At 33.0% G+C, this 16,300-nt stretch overlaps 1 protein-coding gene across 1 annotated transcript; it reads right to left on the bottom strand.

Annotated features, from left to right (window-relative positions):
* Positions 1-644: 644 nt before the first annotated feature.
* Positions 645-7,524, bottom strand: LOC122271947 (uncharacterized). Its single transcript, XM_087153428.1, has 2 exons — positions 6,871-7,524; positions 645-1,098 (listed from the first exon to the last, which is right to left on the bottom strand). Exons 1-2 carry the CDS (start codon positions 7,383-7,385, stop codon positions 858-860), a joined length of 756 nt encoding a protein of 251 aa, XP_087009554.1. The 5' UTR covers positions 7,386-7,524; the 3' UTR covers positions 645-857.
* Between the last annotated feature and the right edge of the window lie 8,776 nt (positions 7,525-16,300).

Here is a 16,300-nt window from a genome sequence, read left to right as displayed (position 1 = left end):
TGTGCAAATGGCCGTTTTATGAATGTCATCAGGGTTAATTGGAATCTGGTGATAGGCCTTTACTAAGTCAATGTGACTGAAAATTTTGGCGCCATGCAGTTCAGATGTGAAATCAGCTACACAAGGAATGGGATATTTTTCCTTCACTGTCTGTGCATTTAGTGCCCTAAAATCACCAACTGGCCTCCACTCCAGTGTTCCCTTTTTTGGGACCATGTGAAGTGGGGAAGCATAATTACTTCTAGATGGTCTTATGTGCCCTAATTCCATCATTTTCTTAAATTCTGATTTTGCAATTTTTAGTCTATCCGGAGCTAATCTGCGAGGTTTTGCTACTACTGGAGGACCTACCGTATTTATAAAATGAAGGGTGTTATGTTTTACGGGTTGATTGGGATCCGGTAATTTAGTAATTGAGGGAAATTCTGCTAAAAGTGAATGAATCACGGAATCACCTGATATTGTTTTAACTGAATGCAAAATTGTTTCCTTAACATGACCTTTTGTTTTAAATTTAGTCGTCAAATCTCTTAGACATTTATTGCGTAAATCTGGCCCTAAAGCAAAAGAGTGAAGGAAATCGGCACCTAAAATTGGCGTCGTAATATTAGCAATAAAAAATGACCAAGAGAAAATTCGTCTTAATCCGAAATCTAAAGAAAGTGTTTTTTGTCCATAAACATTAATTGGTGTAGAATTAGCAGCGAAAACTGTTTGCAGAGGATTATTTCTTTTTTGAATATAATTTGCCGGGAGAATGGACACGTCGGATCCAGTATCGATCAGAAATGATAAGTTTGTTGTCCGGTCTCGAATGAACAGGCGACGCGATGTTTGTGGCAAAGAACATGTCGCGTTTATTCTTCGCCAACTCCGTTTTCCCGAAACTTACATGGCATAACGCATTTTCCTGGTTTACATTTGTTTCCAAAATTGCGATGGTACCAGCAAACAGATGAATCTCGTTTTTTAACACTATTACTTCTGTTCCTGCGATAAGGAGAACGAGAGCGAGAAATTTCAAGTTTGTCAATTCTTTCATTTAATTTTTTTATTTGGCGAAGTAATTTCTCTTCCATTGAATTTGAATCGTTTTCGGTTATAGTGTGGAAAATAGAGTGATAGTTTTTGTAAATATATGTCTGACGTCACAAAGTTATTTTATATGTTCTTTAAGCTGTAATTATTGTATATTTGTTAAAAGAGAAAATGGCAACGATGTTTGTATTCGAATGTTGATTAAATGAAAATGGTGAAAGTTAATGCATCCTGTCAAGTTATTTTCTGCTAGAATTATTTTAATCTTGTAAAGGATAGAAATTAAATGGAGTCAGATAATAAATAAGCTGAGTACGACTGAATGAAATAATATTCAGGGAGATACTACCGACATTAGTGGTGACCGACAGACTTGATTCTACAAAAGGTATTGTGCCATTAAGTTTTAAATTATGGAACTCTTGATTAAGAAACGCTCGCCAATTAGAGGCAATTTTACCAAAACTTACAATGCATTAACTAAATTGTTGGCGGAAGAAAATCCTAAGGAGGAAAATATTAAAGTAAATTACGCTAACTTAGAAAGAATTTATCAGTCTTTGACGATATTGGACAATGAAATCTGCGACATGTTAATAGATACTTCCGAACAGCAAAAATACGATGATGAATATAATGCTATCGAAGAATATAATGAAAAAATGGTTTCTGCGAAAGTAAATTTCGAGCTTTTTTTGGCGAAAAACGCAAGTTTAGATAGAATAAGTTTAGATGGTTGTTCGTTGTCAACGAAAAGGAAATTGAAATTGCCAAAAATGGAATTAGTGAAATTTAGTTCAGAGTTAAAAGATTGGCTTTCCTTTTGGAGCCAGTTTAAAAGAATACACGAGGATAATGAATTAGAAAATGAGGATAAATTTCAATACTTAATTCAATGCATCAGCAAAGGAACAAGAGCTAGAGAAATAATCGATAGTTTTCCGCCCACTAGTGAGAATTATAAAAAGGCGATTGAAAGTTTAAAATCCCGTTTTGGGCGAGATGAGTTGTTAATTGAATTTTATGTGAGACAACTTCTTCAACTGGTTGTTCAAAATGCAAAAGGAGCCAAAAATAAAATTAACACCAGTAGTTTGTATGATAAGTTAGAATCATATCTAAGAGCGCTGGAATCAATTGGCTTAACCTCCGACAAATACGCCGCCATGCTTTTTCCACTTGTAGAATCATGCATTCCGGAGGATGTTTTTAGGGTATGGCTAAGAAACCCCGGTGCCATTACAGATGATTCATCAAATAATGTTTACAGCTCAAAGTTAAAAAGTTTATTGGCATTTCTCAAAACCGAAGTAGAAGGAGATGAACGAATTCGTTTGGCGCAATCCAGTTTTGAAAATGATCGAAATCGTTTGGAACAATCCAGTTTTGAAAATGAACGCCGCCAACGAAAAGAGAAATCGCCACAATTTACTACTGCTAATGATTTGTTCTCGGGAACACTTGAAAAGAAGAAAATAAATAATCTTTGTGTATTTTCTGACAAAGTGCACGACAGTAAGGAATGCTTTCACGCTCAAGCACTGAATTGGGAACACAAGCAAGAAATTTTACGTAATAAGAAGTGTTGCTTTCTATGTTTGAAAATTGGACACAGATCAAAATTCTGCAAAACTCGGGTAAAATGTGTTTTGTGTAGCAAAAGGCATTTGGTGTTAATGTGTCCAGAATTGCCAGCTAACAAACTAACTGAAAAGAAATCCGACTTGACCTCGCCAAAAGTCAGTTTGACAAGCCATTGCAGTACAGAGGACGTGTTACTTCAAACATTAATTGTGAAGTTGAAATCAAGAGGTAAAACACGCCAAGTTCGAGTTCTAATTGATAGTGGATCGCAAAGGTCATACATACTTGAACGTACTGCTGAAACTTTTGGCTTGGATCCAATAGAGAAGAAAAGTTTCATACATGCATTGTTTGGCGGATTTAATACTCAGGAAAAGCATCACAAGCTCTTTAAAGTAAATCTTGAAGCTCTCAGTGGGAATTTTTCATGTGACATAGAAGTTTTGGATCATCCAAAAATTTGCAGTAAGATCCCAAGACTTAAACAGGGTTCCTGGAATAAGGAATTGCAAGAAAGCAAAATATGGATAACAGATTATGGAGAAAACTGCCCTGATATAGAAATTTTAATAGGAGCTGATTTTTGCGGCCAACTTTTTACCGGGTGCATGCATAGTATAAAGTATAATGATTACAATGCAGAAAAGTATAATGATTACAATGCAGTTTTCAAAGATTGGGAAGAATCAAGGATAATAGAAGTAGTACCCGAAGAAGAACATCAGCGTCCCTCTATTTACTTGCCTCATAGAGCCGTTATAAAGGAGAATTCCACAACCAAAATAAGGCCTGTATTTGATGCTTCTTGTCATGTAAAAGGGCACCTGTCACTGAATGACTGTTTGGAGAAAGGCCCCAATCTTCTAGAAGAAATTCCACCTATATTAATGAGATTACGCAAGGATAAGTTTGGCGTAGTTTCCGACATCAGAAAGGCATTTCTCCAGATATCTGTTTCAAAGGAAGATTGCGATTCTCTCCGTTTTTTGTGGTGGGAGGACTTTGAGAAAAGACAAATGAAGGTGTTCCGACATCGGCGTGTTGTTTTTGGACTCACATGCAGCCCGTTCCTATTGGCTGTTGTATTGAATTACTTGATAGAAAACGCCCCAATAGAGATGCAGGAAACAGCAGACATCTTACGAAGATCCTTTTATGTAGACAATTGTGTTACCTCTTTACCAACTGAAGAAAGAATGATAACATTCATTCATCAATCAAGAAATTTATTGGAAAGAGGCCGTTTTGACCTCAGAGGTTGGGAACATTCCAATTTCTACGAAATAAAAACTTCTGAGAAACCCATATCTGTTTTGAGATTACAATGGGATGAAAACGAAGATACTCTTTTTTGTGATATACCATCAGTTGAAGAATCGAAGAAAAATGTGACCAAAAGAAATATTCTTTCAACTGTGAATAAAATATTCGATCCTCTAGGACTTTTATGCCCTGTGACAGTCATTCCCAAGCTTATTGTGCAACAAACTTGGAATCTCAAGATTGGTTGGGACGCAGAACTTCCAGAAGAAATCCAAAATAAATTTGAAGTCTGGATTAAAGATTTAGAGTTACTATCCAGTGTTAAAATTCCCCGATGTCTCGATATATGCCAGCCCAGCTCTCAAATAAGCCTTCATGTCTTTGTGGATGCAAGCAAACTTGCATACAGTGCTGTTGTATTCCTTAGGAGAGTTGAAGGCAAAACTCTAAGTGTTCATTTTATTCAAGCGAAAAGTAGAGTTTCTCCTTTACACAAGATGTCAATCCCCAGACTTGAGCTACTTGCATGCTGTATTGGAGCAAGACTCGCCCATTCAGTAATGAAGGCAATGGATTTGTTTGGTGTGCCCATTACCTATTGGACGGATTCGTCGACCGCTCTCAGTTGGATAATAAGGAATGAGAACTGGGGAGTCTTTGTTAATAACCGAGTAAGAGAAATCAGAACGCTTTCGAATAAAGATTCATGGAAACATATTTCCGGAGAGCACAATCCCGCCGATTTACCTTCAAGGGGTTGTTCAATTAGAGCCTATTTAAGATCCAAATGGTGGGAGAGGCCGTTATGGTTGAGACAAGACGAAGAAGATTGGCCAAAATCAGAAGTACAAATAGATGAAGAGGAAGTTTCAAAAGAAAAAAGGAAAGGTCTTGATTTATCATCTACCCTTCTCGTTGCTGAGGAAGAGAGAAAATAGTACAACAAAAGGTTTTCGAAGTATTCTCAAATACTTAGAATGATTGCCTGGATTCTCCGTTTTTCAAATAACTCACTTAAAAGAAATAAGAAAATTACAGGTGAACTATTAATTACTGAATTAGAAATTGCAGAAAAGAAGCTTGTAAAATTTATTCAACAAGACCATTTTAAGCAAAGTGAATGTCATAAACAGCTAAAATCGCTTTGTACCTTTCATGATGATGAAGGACTTCTTAGACTCAAGACCAAGATCATAAGACGTAAAGATGAAGAAATTTTTTGTGCCCAATCATTCTCCCATCTAATAATGATGTGGTTAACAAACTCATCCATGAACGTCATTTACAACTCTCACATGCTGGAACTCAGGTTGTATTGACGAATATTAGGCAACAATTCTGGATTTTAAGAGGCAGAAAAACTGTGCAACGTGTAATAGCGAAATGTGTCCGGTGCAGGAGGCATGCTGCCAAAGGAGTTGAATCCATTCCTACATCACTACCAGAAGATAGAACCAGGGATACTTTAGTCTTTGAGGTAATTGGATTAGATCTGGCAGGACCGTTATACATGAAGACTGGAGAAAAATTGTGGATTCTACTATTCACCTGCGCAGTGTATCGTGCTATTCACCTGGAGCTGCTAAAAAGTGTGTCCATAAACTGTTTTCTTTTAGGCTTAAGAAGGTTCATAGCTCGCCGTGGTCGGCCTAAAATAATGTATAGCGACAACGGAAGCAATTTTCTTGGAGCCTCGAATCTTATGAAAAGTCTAAACTGGGATCAGATAATTCGTGACACTTCAATCTACAGAATACAATGGAAATTTAATCCCCCAGCTGCACCATGGTGGGGCGGTTGGTGGGAGAGAATTGTGCAAATGGTGAAAAGTCTATTAAAAAAGGTGTTAGGAAAGGCTTGTCTTGTTTACGAAGAAATTCTAACCATTCTGTGTGATGTAGAAGCTGTAATTATTGCAAGACCCCTCACGTATGTCTCAGATGATCCAAGAGATTTGGTTCCCCTATCTCCATCACTGTTCATTCAGGATATTCCAACTGTTGGTGTCCCAGATTTGGATCATTTGGATGACGTTAATATTTCAAAAAGGTTGAGATACCAGCAAAGGCTACGTAAAGAATTTCGAAAACGATTCCGAGATGAATATCTTAGTCTTTTAGTGCAGTCACCTGTTAAGAAAAGGTATCTAATCAAAGAGTTAAAGATAGGTGATATTGTGTTAATTAAGTGCGATAATAAGAAGAGAATGGATTGGCCTCTTGGACGAATTATTGAAGTTTTTCCTGGACAAGACAATTTCATTCGTGTGGTTAAAGTTAAAACTGCGAATGGAGAATTGACACGACCTGTTAAAAATATATACCCCTTAGAGATTTCATGTAGTAATGAACTGTGCGAGAAAGTAGACATTACCAAAACTGAGGCTGTGGCACCTGAAGTTGTTGTCAATCAAGACTCTGATACAACTCAGACTGTTGCTCCAAGAATTGTGGTTGCTCCAGACTCTGATTCCAAAAATGATCAAACTAGGTGCGGAAGAAGAATTAGACTTCCAAAACGTTATGATAACTAATTCAACTTCTCATTATTATTTGTAAACTGTTCTATCTTTTTTTATATGAATGTTGAATTATATGTGTGTTGATTATATGCGTGCGTGTGTGATTGAGTTGAATGTTTTAAAATTAGTTTAACATTAACTGTTTTGATAAATTAGCATTTATGAAAAGGTGGGAGTGTGGAAAATAGAGTGATAGTTTTTGTAAATATATGTCTGACGTCACAAAGTTATTTTATATGTTCTTTAAGCTGTAATTATTGTATATTTGTTAAAAGAGAAAATGGCAACGATGTTTGTATTCGAATGTTGATTAAATGAAAATGGTGAAAGTTAATGCATCCTGTCAAGTTATTTTCTGCTAGAATTATTTCAATCTTGTAAAGGATAGAAATTAAATGGAGTCAGATAATAAATAAGCTGAGTACGACTGAATGAAATAATATTCAGGGAGATACTACCGACATATAGAGTGGGTTTCCATGGGAACTGGCGTGACTTCTAATATCTTATCGGAAATGTCGGCTGCTTTTTCTAAAGTTAAATCTGAAACAGCTGCTAAAATCGTTTGTACTGATGTTGGCAAACGCTGCAAAAATAATTCTAACATAAGCTTTTCAGGGACTTTTAATGTTTCTGCACGACGTTTCATAATCCTTAATAGTTCGGAAGGCTTCCTGTTACCCAGTTCTTCACCAGACAAAAGTTGGCGAATTTCTTGTTGCGATGACTCGCCTGATCTAACAATTAATTCTGTTTTTAAATTATTGTAAGGATCTGTAGCATCAGGATTCATTAAAATATCTCGTACAATCGATGCAATCTCTGGCGGTAATTGAGAAACAATGTAATTATATTTGGTTATAGATTCTGTTATAGGTTTGGGAGATGCCAATCTAAACGTGCTTTCACACATAATAAACCAAAGAGCAGGATCTGATCTGTTATATAGTGGTATTTGTACAGCACTTACCTCAGACATGGCGAAAGAAGTCTGAATGGCGTCACCAGATTTTTTTTTTTTTCAAACTGAGATCAGAATCAAACTAAACAAAATTCTTGATGGGTATAATTAATATCAATTCAAATCGTCCGCATAGTCACCATTGAAGTGTTGTTTTATCGCTTTAATACAAGACAGACTTATTCAGAAGGTTTACAAGTATTTATTCACCGTTGCTGTTCTATTTTTCCATCTAGCTGTTGCCATCCAACATATAATAAATAATTTATAATCATCTTACTTAATCGATTCATTATCGATTAAGAATAATACTACAGTATTCTCAAATTATTAATGAATTACTGTTATCTATAATAATGAAATGAAGAGTTTGTTTCTCTCCTATATAACTCCAGAACCGTTTCAGATAGCATCCTGAAACTTGTACAATGGATGAAAAATGCAATTGTGGCCATCGATCCTAAAATTCTTTTGAAAAATTTCAATTGGATTGTCTGGGAGGCACGTTTAAAAAGTGAACTTTTATCTTTGGTTCAGAAATAGCCATTGATATGCTTCAGACGATTCTGTTTTTTTATGAATACTTTTACATACACCATACTTTTGCATAATACTTTTCACATAATACTTTTGCATAATACTTTTCACATAATACTTTTACATACACCATGTTTGCCAGCTTATAGCTCTTAATTGCACGTTCTTTAATATCAGCTTACATAGAGGGATATTTCACAAAATTAGTATTTCCAATTTTTTCTGAAACTTTGAGTTTATCTCGTTTCTAATTAGGCTTTTTAAAAGCATCTTTAAAGCAATAATTTAAAATCAACAGTGATCGAAATAAAAAATATATTCTAAGAAGCAAATTGAAAAAAAAACAATAATTAATTCAAATTCATTTAAAGGAAGCGTAAAAAAATTTTGAAACTATTGTTCATGTCCATGATGCTTAATAAATGTTGGTAATAGGCACTATTGGCATTATGGTAAGTGCAGAAGTTTTAATAGGTAGCAAACTTACTAATATATGTACATTTTTTAACAAATCATATTTGGTACTGATTAAAACTACATCAATAATGTCTAGTTTAAATACAGATATTGTAGATAGAGACTTTTACGGACACTCCGAAGGAAAAATATCAGGAAGTATCACTCGATTGTGGTAAACTTTGTTTATCATGTGTTTGTCTTGAGCAGCAGCATTTTGCCAAATGATACGGCATAGTTTTATTTAAAGGAGATGAATTGCTAAAAACATGTTTTGCTTAATGTAATAATATAAGGTGGTTACGAGGAAGGAAAAAATACAGTAATAAATAAAAGAAAATTTATTAACTGGTGCATGTATGTAGTCTTATAGTTATGTCCATGTTTTCGCAGTATTGTTCAAATGTGATTTGTTAATTATTACTTTTTTTTTACCTTTTCAAAATAATAAAGTCACAAGAACCAGTTAGAGCATTTGTCAATTTATTTATAGAAAACTCTTTTCATTGAAAAATGCGATACGTTTATTTATGAAAATATAAGAAATGTAAAGAAGAAAAATTTTTAAAAAAATTCTAAAGTAACAAATAAATATTAAAATAATAAACTAAAACATAAGAATTTCATCCTAATTTTTAAATAAAAAAATGCTTCTTCTCTTTCAAAATAATTCCGGGAAAAATATTTAAAAAACCAATTAGTAATATATTAAAATATGCAACATTAAAAAAGTGTTATTTAAGTTACGATTAACATGTTCGTTCAAAATAAAATTTTAATACGATAATACGAAGTGGAAAATCTGGCTCTTTAATCCCAATTCTGAAATCTCATTTATTCAAAATTCAATATGTTAAATCATTATCTAGTCAAGCGAATAACAAATTATCACTGTGATTAAAATCCTTATCTCAAACGAACAAGCATAATTCAGAAGACTCTAATTGAGCCATTGTTCACTTCATCTCAAGCAAGGTAATCAATCGCTTCAACGGATTGATCCAATTTGTTGAGAACTAACGCAATCAGGCGTTATTCCGTACAGCGTTGAATAGCGTTCAAAGAGAGAGAGGAGGCTTATAGAACAACAACAGAGATGGATCGAGAATTTTTATTCTTGATTTCTTTGGAATCTATTTAAATTGTCTTTTGTGTCGATGCCGTGATAGTCTGAAGATTTTCAATGGCATTGTTGATCATTGAAGTAAAGTATTTGTTTTAATAGTGTCTTATCAGAGAGGTAAAAGCATTATAAAGGTAATAAAAAGTTGATTTTAGTGAAGTCGGAGTTAAGTTAAAATGTTCTTTGAATTAAATTTAAAATGTTCTTTCTTGTATTTTAAATAAGAGTCATTTTGTGGGCCTTTTAGGTTAAGCGATTTCGTTTTTATTTGTCGTTCTTTCTCCTGCTTTGTTTGTGTATATTTAACTTAATCCATTTTGATTATGGGAAAGGAATAATGGAAATTATTTTTGCGAAATAAATGTTTAATACTGCGTTTGTTTTAAAAATCAAAAAGGCAACAAATGCAAAGATTTTGCTTTATAAAGCTTTTTAAATTTTCAAACACAAATTAAAACTAACTTTTTATGATTAAAAAAGTAAAAGATTAATTTATATTTATGTTCCCATGATCACTATTATAATGACCAAGCACTTAGCCTTTTTTAGGGCTCTATCTTTTAACGCTATGTAATCTATATTTTAATGCCACGTAATTATGACCCTCGTGAGATGTCATGGACAGCACTTGAGCTGGTACCCCTCTCTCTCTCTCTAAACTTCCACACCACCTTGCTGCGCACACATGCCGGTTGTTTTGTCGGCCACCAGGATCGAACTCACTACCCTCAGCTCTCCAACCAGCGTTGTGAGCTCCGCCTTAGTCAACTGCGTCATTGGAGGGCTCCTCGAGTGTTTTGGTATCAGAATATTCCACTCCTGGTTTCTTCTCTCACGGGACCCATAATTGCTTCGCGATCGTTATTTTTTTTATGATGATAAACATAATATTATATCAAAATTCAAAATTATTCAATTAAAATGTCCCAAAATTTTTTATTGCAATAATACAGTTTTATTTCAATTCTAAGGCGATAAAGTATTAACGCAATTGGCACAGCAAACGTTGCAGCTTCGTCCACAAACTTGCTTTGAAAATCTTATTTAATTTCCTGTTACCATAAAAATTCCTTAATTATTTCTCTTCAAAGAGATCATTTAGCTATGGAGTGAACACTTAACTCCTTACTATTGCTTTACAATTACAACTAGTTATTTCATATGCAATATTTTAATTTCATGTGTTAAATTATGATATCGCAATGACATTTTATAATACTGATTTCATAAAACGTTGCCTAAAAACGTAATATCATGTGGATGCTTTATAGTGAAGAAAAACTCTTTAGCTTTAAATCTTCTTCTTTAATGATACTCAAAATGACAGAGGATAATATTAAGAAGGGATAAATAAATATTACTGGTCAACCCGATTATTTAATGATTAAAAGATAAATTCGCGATCGCAACGAACTATAGGGGGCGTTGTTATATGAGACGCATACCTGCGATTTCTATATGAACCGTCATTCAGTTACTCTGGAGACGTCGTTAATGTAGCGTGTAGCATTGCAACGTTCCTTCTTTAATGTGGCTTATTAAATTTAAAAAAGAAAAATGCTTGATCTTCTTTCTTGTACAACCGAAAACAAAATGGTATCTCTTTTTATTAGAGAAGGAACATCCAAAACACATCGGAAAAATATTTGTACATTAACAGAAAAAAATATGTATATTCTTATAAGAGTTAAAACCTAATGCCCGAGAAATAGTTTTACTAAATTTAATGATATAACATGAAAGGCCCATTTAAACTTTACATTCTATAGTTTTAAGAATCATATTAGTTCAAAAATTAAAATGAACAAAAAGTATACATAAGCCTCATAATTTTATGAAATTTAATTTTGTAAACAACGTTTTTTGACAACAATTTTTATCAAAAAATTTCAAGTTTCAATAAAAATCATTATTTAGAAACTAAGAAACGTAAAATGAAGAATGCTGACGAAACAAAAAACAATTCTTTTTTGTCGCCATTTTTAGTGCTACGAATATTCGTCTTTGGGATTTGCCAAAAACAAAACAAGATGCAATTTTATTTTTTCAGGAGGGAAATATTTTACCGAAAAAACGAAAATGTACCAATTCCCACAACATAAAACTTTATCTTGGTAAACGTACGTTTTGGAAATGTTATTTCATTTGGAATCTTATTCATCAGAGTTCATATGGCGATATGATTGTTTTGAATCTATGCTAAACTCTATATCGGCTCATTTTCCACCGAAATCCGATTGACTATTTTGATTTTAAATAAAGTGTTTTATTTTATGAAATGTCGCAAAAATTTTAAGTGTAGATTGGCGGCACTTAAAAACCGCCAAATCTGTAGCGGCGGTGGCGTTAATAAAGTACCGAATTTTTATTCCATACTTTTCTGAATCATATTATTTCAAACATTTGAATATACAAGAAGTATACATAAACACATAATGTTATACCATTTAATTTTTCAAAAGTATTTTGAGAACAATTTTTATCAAAAAATTATAAACTAAAAAACGGAAAATAAAGAACTCTTAGGATAAAAAAAACGATTTTAAGAATTCTTAACATTGAAATAAAAACTTTCATATTGTTTCTTTTTTTATTATTCTTATAGTTCTTAATCAGACGTAAAAAACCATTCTGTAGAGAACCATCATCAAATGAAAAAAAAATTATTTACAAGCAAATTTTTTATTGTAAAAATCATTGCACTTACCTGATTTATGATTCCCGGAGAATTCCAAAATGATAAGTTCCTTGTTTGAAAACTTTATTCTCAAATAATAGATACATAGTTTATACCTTCATTACTTTTAGATAACATACTACACAGCAAAATTTTATAATTGATATGAATTTGAATATGTAGCTAAAAACAGAATAGCTGAATTCTAGTTGAACTTATTCTTTCAAAATTAAAAAAAACTTACCAAGAAAACGATTTAAATTAATTAAGAATCAGCACAAATGGCACTATTTCAAGTAACTTGGATAATTTTTTATTGTTGTTTTCCGAATTATATGGATACAGAAATATATACTATTCTATAACGAAGAAGAATATGCTATAACTATTACAATTCTGTATGTTCTGAATTCATATTTATTCACTGGAATGACGAAAGCAATGTTGACTTCACTTTAATTCGTAATGAATTGAAGACAGAAGAAATGCATTTTACCTTAATACACACATCTGTAACAGTATCCGAAATCGGAAGTCATCAGTTGCAAGTTTGTTGATAATAGAAATTAAAAATTATTGAGGAATTTTTCTTCAAATGTTTGGCGTGTTCTGTTCCTGAAAGATTTACTAATATTCTGGAGATTTTTTTCAAGTTCTTCGGCCTTTTCCTTAGGGAAATTTTGTTTCTTATTTGCTGCTAAAAAATGGCGTCTGATTCAGTCAATGACTTTGATGGAACTAAATGAAAACGTGATAAATTAATGTCCGATATTTACAGGCTCCCGCTAGACGGCGTACTCGAGCGTTGCGATCGCGAATACCGTTACAACTCTTAATAGTTTCATGCTGGTGACAGCCAAAGGTATCTAGATCTTTCTTGTTTATTAATAATTTTGTTATTCGGTTTTTCTGTCGAGTGAGAATCAGGATACGGAACGACGTTAATTATCATTTTTGGAATCTATAGAGACACAAAATTGGTAAACTATACTTTTTTGCAATTTTACTTTGTATTTTGATTGTAGATCTTGATGGTTTCTTGTCATTTTGCATACTGTCTATCTAAATCATGTTTAACGTTTGTTTTAGTAACCTTTTTAACTTGATTTTCTGACATTTAATATGAATGGAAAAATGCAAAAGAATATGCATGATTTTAATATTAATTGATTAAAATTTCTGAATTACAATGAATATTAGATTAAATTCAGCAAATTTAATGCCATTTTGTTTCTAAACGTTAAATGCAATTTTTTTTTCCAATGGCAGGCACTGAATTTGAATCTTTGCCTATACTATGCCAGAATTGTTGCTCATTTCGCGTTACCCAGTGGGCACCTGTGAACCAAAGTCATGGAAGCGAGCAACATTGCCCACGCCACACTGCAACAAACCCGTTTATAGGGTGGGCCACATTCACACATCATACACTCAACAGAGGACAGCACAAAGAGAGAGAGAAACATCCATGCCCAGAGCGGGATTCGAACCCGCAGCCAATGGCTTCGCAGTCAGGCACGCTAACCACTCGGCCACCTGGCGGTCTAAATACAAATTTAAAAGCTCAGATAACGGCATGCTTGATTTCTAAAATTGAAAATATTCAAGTGAAAGTAGTTCTTTAAAATTGTATCTATTTGTTTAGTTGCACATGTAATATCTTATACTCAATTTGAAATTAACCATTATTTACCTCTTAGAAACAAACAATTATTTTTTTAAAATCTTATTCCTCTGTAATATTTTTAAAAAACGTTTTATACTCCAATAAAACAACAGTTACTCTGAACTAAATAACGTTGCTTTGCTTTTGTAAATTTAAAGAAGTTATTTAAAAAAAATATTAAAAAAATAAATAAAAAAAATATAATCATTGAGCTAAACATTATGCCTTAATTATACTTTGTTATTTAGTTGTACTGGTGATCCATAGAATTTTCCGATTTCAACGATTACCTGCATTGATTATTAATTATTGGCATTACTGACATATTAATTATTTGGCATAAAAATAAGTTTACTCAATATAAATAATATCCGACAATGCTCTTCTTGAGTAACAATCATCGGAATAGGAAAGCTTACTTACCGAAAAGAATAGCTTATACCTAAATCGTGTTTTTATTTTCACTAAACATTCTATAAAATGTGCTTTACTGCATTGTCACTAATGCTCTAAATCATGTGTGCGAACCAAAAACAGTTTTTTTTTGTTTTTGTCTTTAGGTGGAACTATGTGATTACGTACAAACAAAATCATGAAAAGGAAAATGATGAAAACCTCTCACAATTAGCCTGACGGCAAGGGGAATCTAACCCATGATCCGCTTACCACTGAGGATATTTTACATAGCACTGTGGTCGGTGCAAGCCGGGAGCAGAGTTCGTGTCAACCAATCACCTCTGAGATTTGAACCAGGGTCACCTGAGGGGAAGGTGAATCCCCATATATGCCTGTCCGCAGCTCTGGATAAATAATTTGTAGTAAATTATGTACATTGAATGGTACGATTGCATCCACTATATTTTGACTGCGTCCCTTATTTTCCATCTTTATTGGCATGGACTTTACGTGATGTAGATCCTTGTCAATGTAAATCCTTGAGAAACATGCATAGCTCTTTTGAAAGTGATAAGACTGGTTAGTTGTTGATCTGGAAGATGGATAGTCTTATAAGTTTTATCTCACAAATGCTCATTAAGTTTGAGACTTGGGGATTGTGAGAGTTAATGAAACTAATGAAATATCCATATTGTTTCTGAAACTAAATTTTTACAACAGTAACTAAATTTTTACAGTATGGTGTGGCGCACTATCGTGATGTAAGTTCTCCCCACCACTACAATTAATCATTAACATATCTGAACGAACTTGATCAAAACCCATAACTATAGATGATATTTTATTCAGAATATCAAGCACATGAAATTAAGATCTCGTAGCATTTTAGTACTACAACATTGTGACGCAGTAGCTCATTTGCATTAAAAAGCCACATGGTAAACATAAAAGGAGAGTGTTAAATGTTAGTAAGTAATTTAAATTTTGATTAGTATTTTGAGTTTTCTCATTCAAATTAAAAACATTAGTTTTATCCACGGAAGCATATAGAATTTTTTTAACTAAGCAGTATATATATATAGGCTAAAACTATTGAAAGTAAAACATTTTTAACTCACAGCACAATGCTGAGTTATGTCTCAGCATTTTGTTAGGATCCCATTATAACGCAAATATTGTAAGGTTTTAAATTCTATTGCAAAAGATTTCTTCTATTTTCTAAGATTTATTCTTCAAAGAAGGAAACGGCATTATTTATAAGGAGACATTTCCAGTGGGGATACCTTGTGACACAATATTCCACTTTTATTTATTTTTTCTTCCGAGAAAGTAAAAGTAACAAGATTTTATTTATTCTTTAACATCCACGCCGCCCATCTAAAGATATTTTCCTTTTCGCAATCCGAAATCTTATATTGGATATCTTTATCATAGATATAACTTTCTAGAAGATCTCTGCCATCTGAAACCTCTTGAATCCGGACTGACTTGCATTTTGGCATATAACTATTTCTAATTATGAAATTAAGTCACAGATTAGTCTCAAACTCCGATGTAATATTTTAGGTGTTTTTAATTTCGGGTGTTTTACAAGTTAAAGATAATTTTGAAATCCTAAATACCATACAATACGTTGCTGCAAATGCAAAATACAGTTAAATAGCACCATGCATATGTTTAAAGTGTTCGATTGCAGACATAAGCCACACTATTTTCATAGTTGACAGTTTAACATCAAATTTTTCTTTGTCTTGTTTTGAGATAGGTAATTGTTACATTTTTCAGAATTTCAAATATACAACAATTGCAGAACAAAAGAATAGTTTGCACCGAAATCGTGTTTTTATTTTCACTAAAAATTATCTAAAATGTGGCTTGCTGCATTGTCACAAATACTTTAAGCCATGTGTGCTAACTAAAAATTTTTTTTTCTTTTTTAGGTGGAACTTTGCGATTATGCACAAACAAAAGGTTCTTGATACAAATTTCACAAGCTTGCCAGTCCATGACGTACGTAAGAGATGGACATTTCGAGAACGTTGATAAACTGTTTGACGCCAATGTCGCCAGATTTAGGA

The sequence above is a fragment of the Parasteatoda tepidariorum genome, chromosome 10 (assembly GCF_982258835.1).
Source record: "Parasteatoda tepidariorum strain Cologne lab strain chromosome 10, Ptep-v5.0, whole genome shotgun sequence".
In the NCBI taxonomy this organism is placed as follows: domain Eukaryota; kingdom Metazoa; phylum Arthropoda; class Arachnida; order Araneae; family Theridiidae; genus Parasteatoda; species Parasteatoda tepidariorum.
This window is presented reverse-complemented; position numbering and strand designations above follow the sequence as displayed.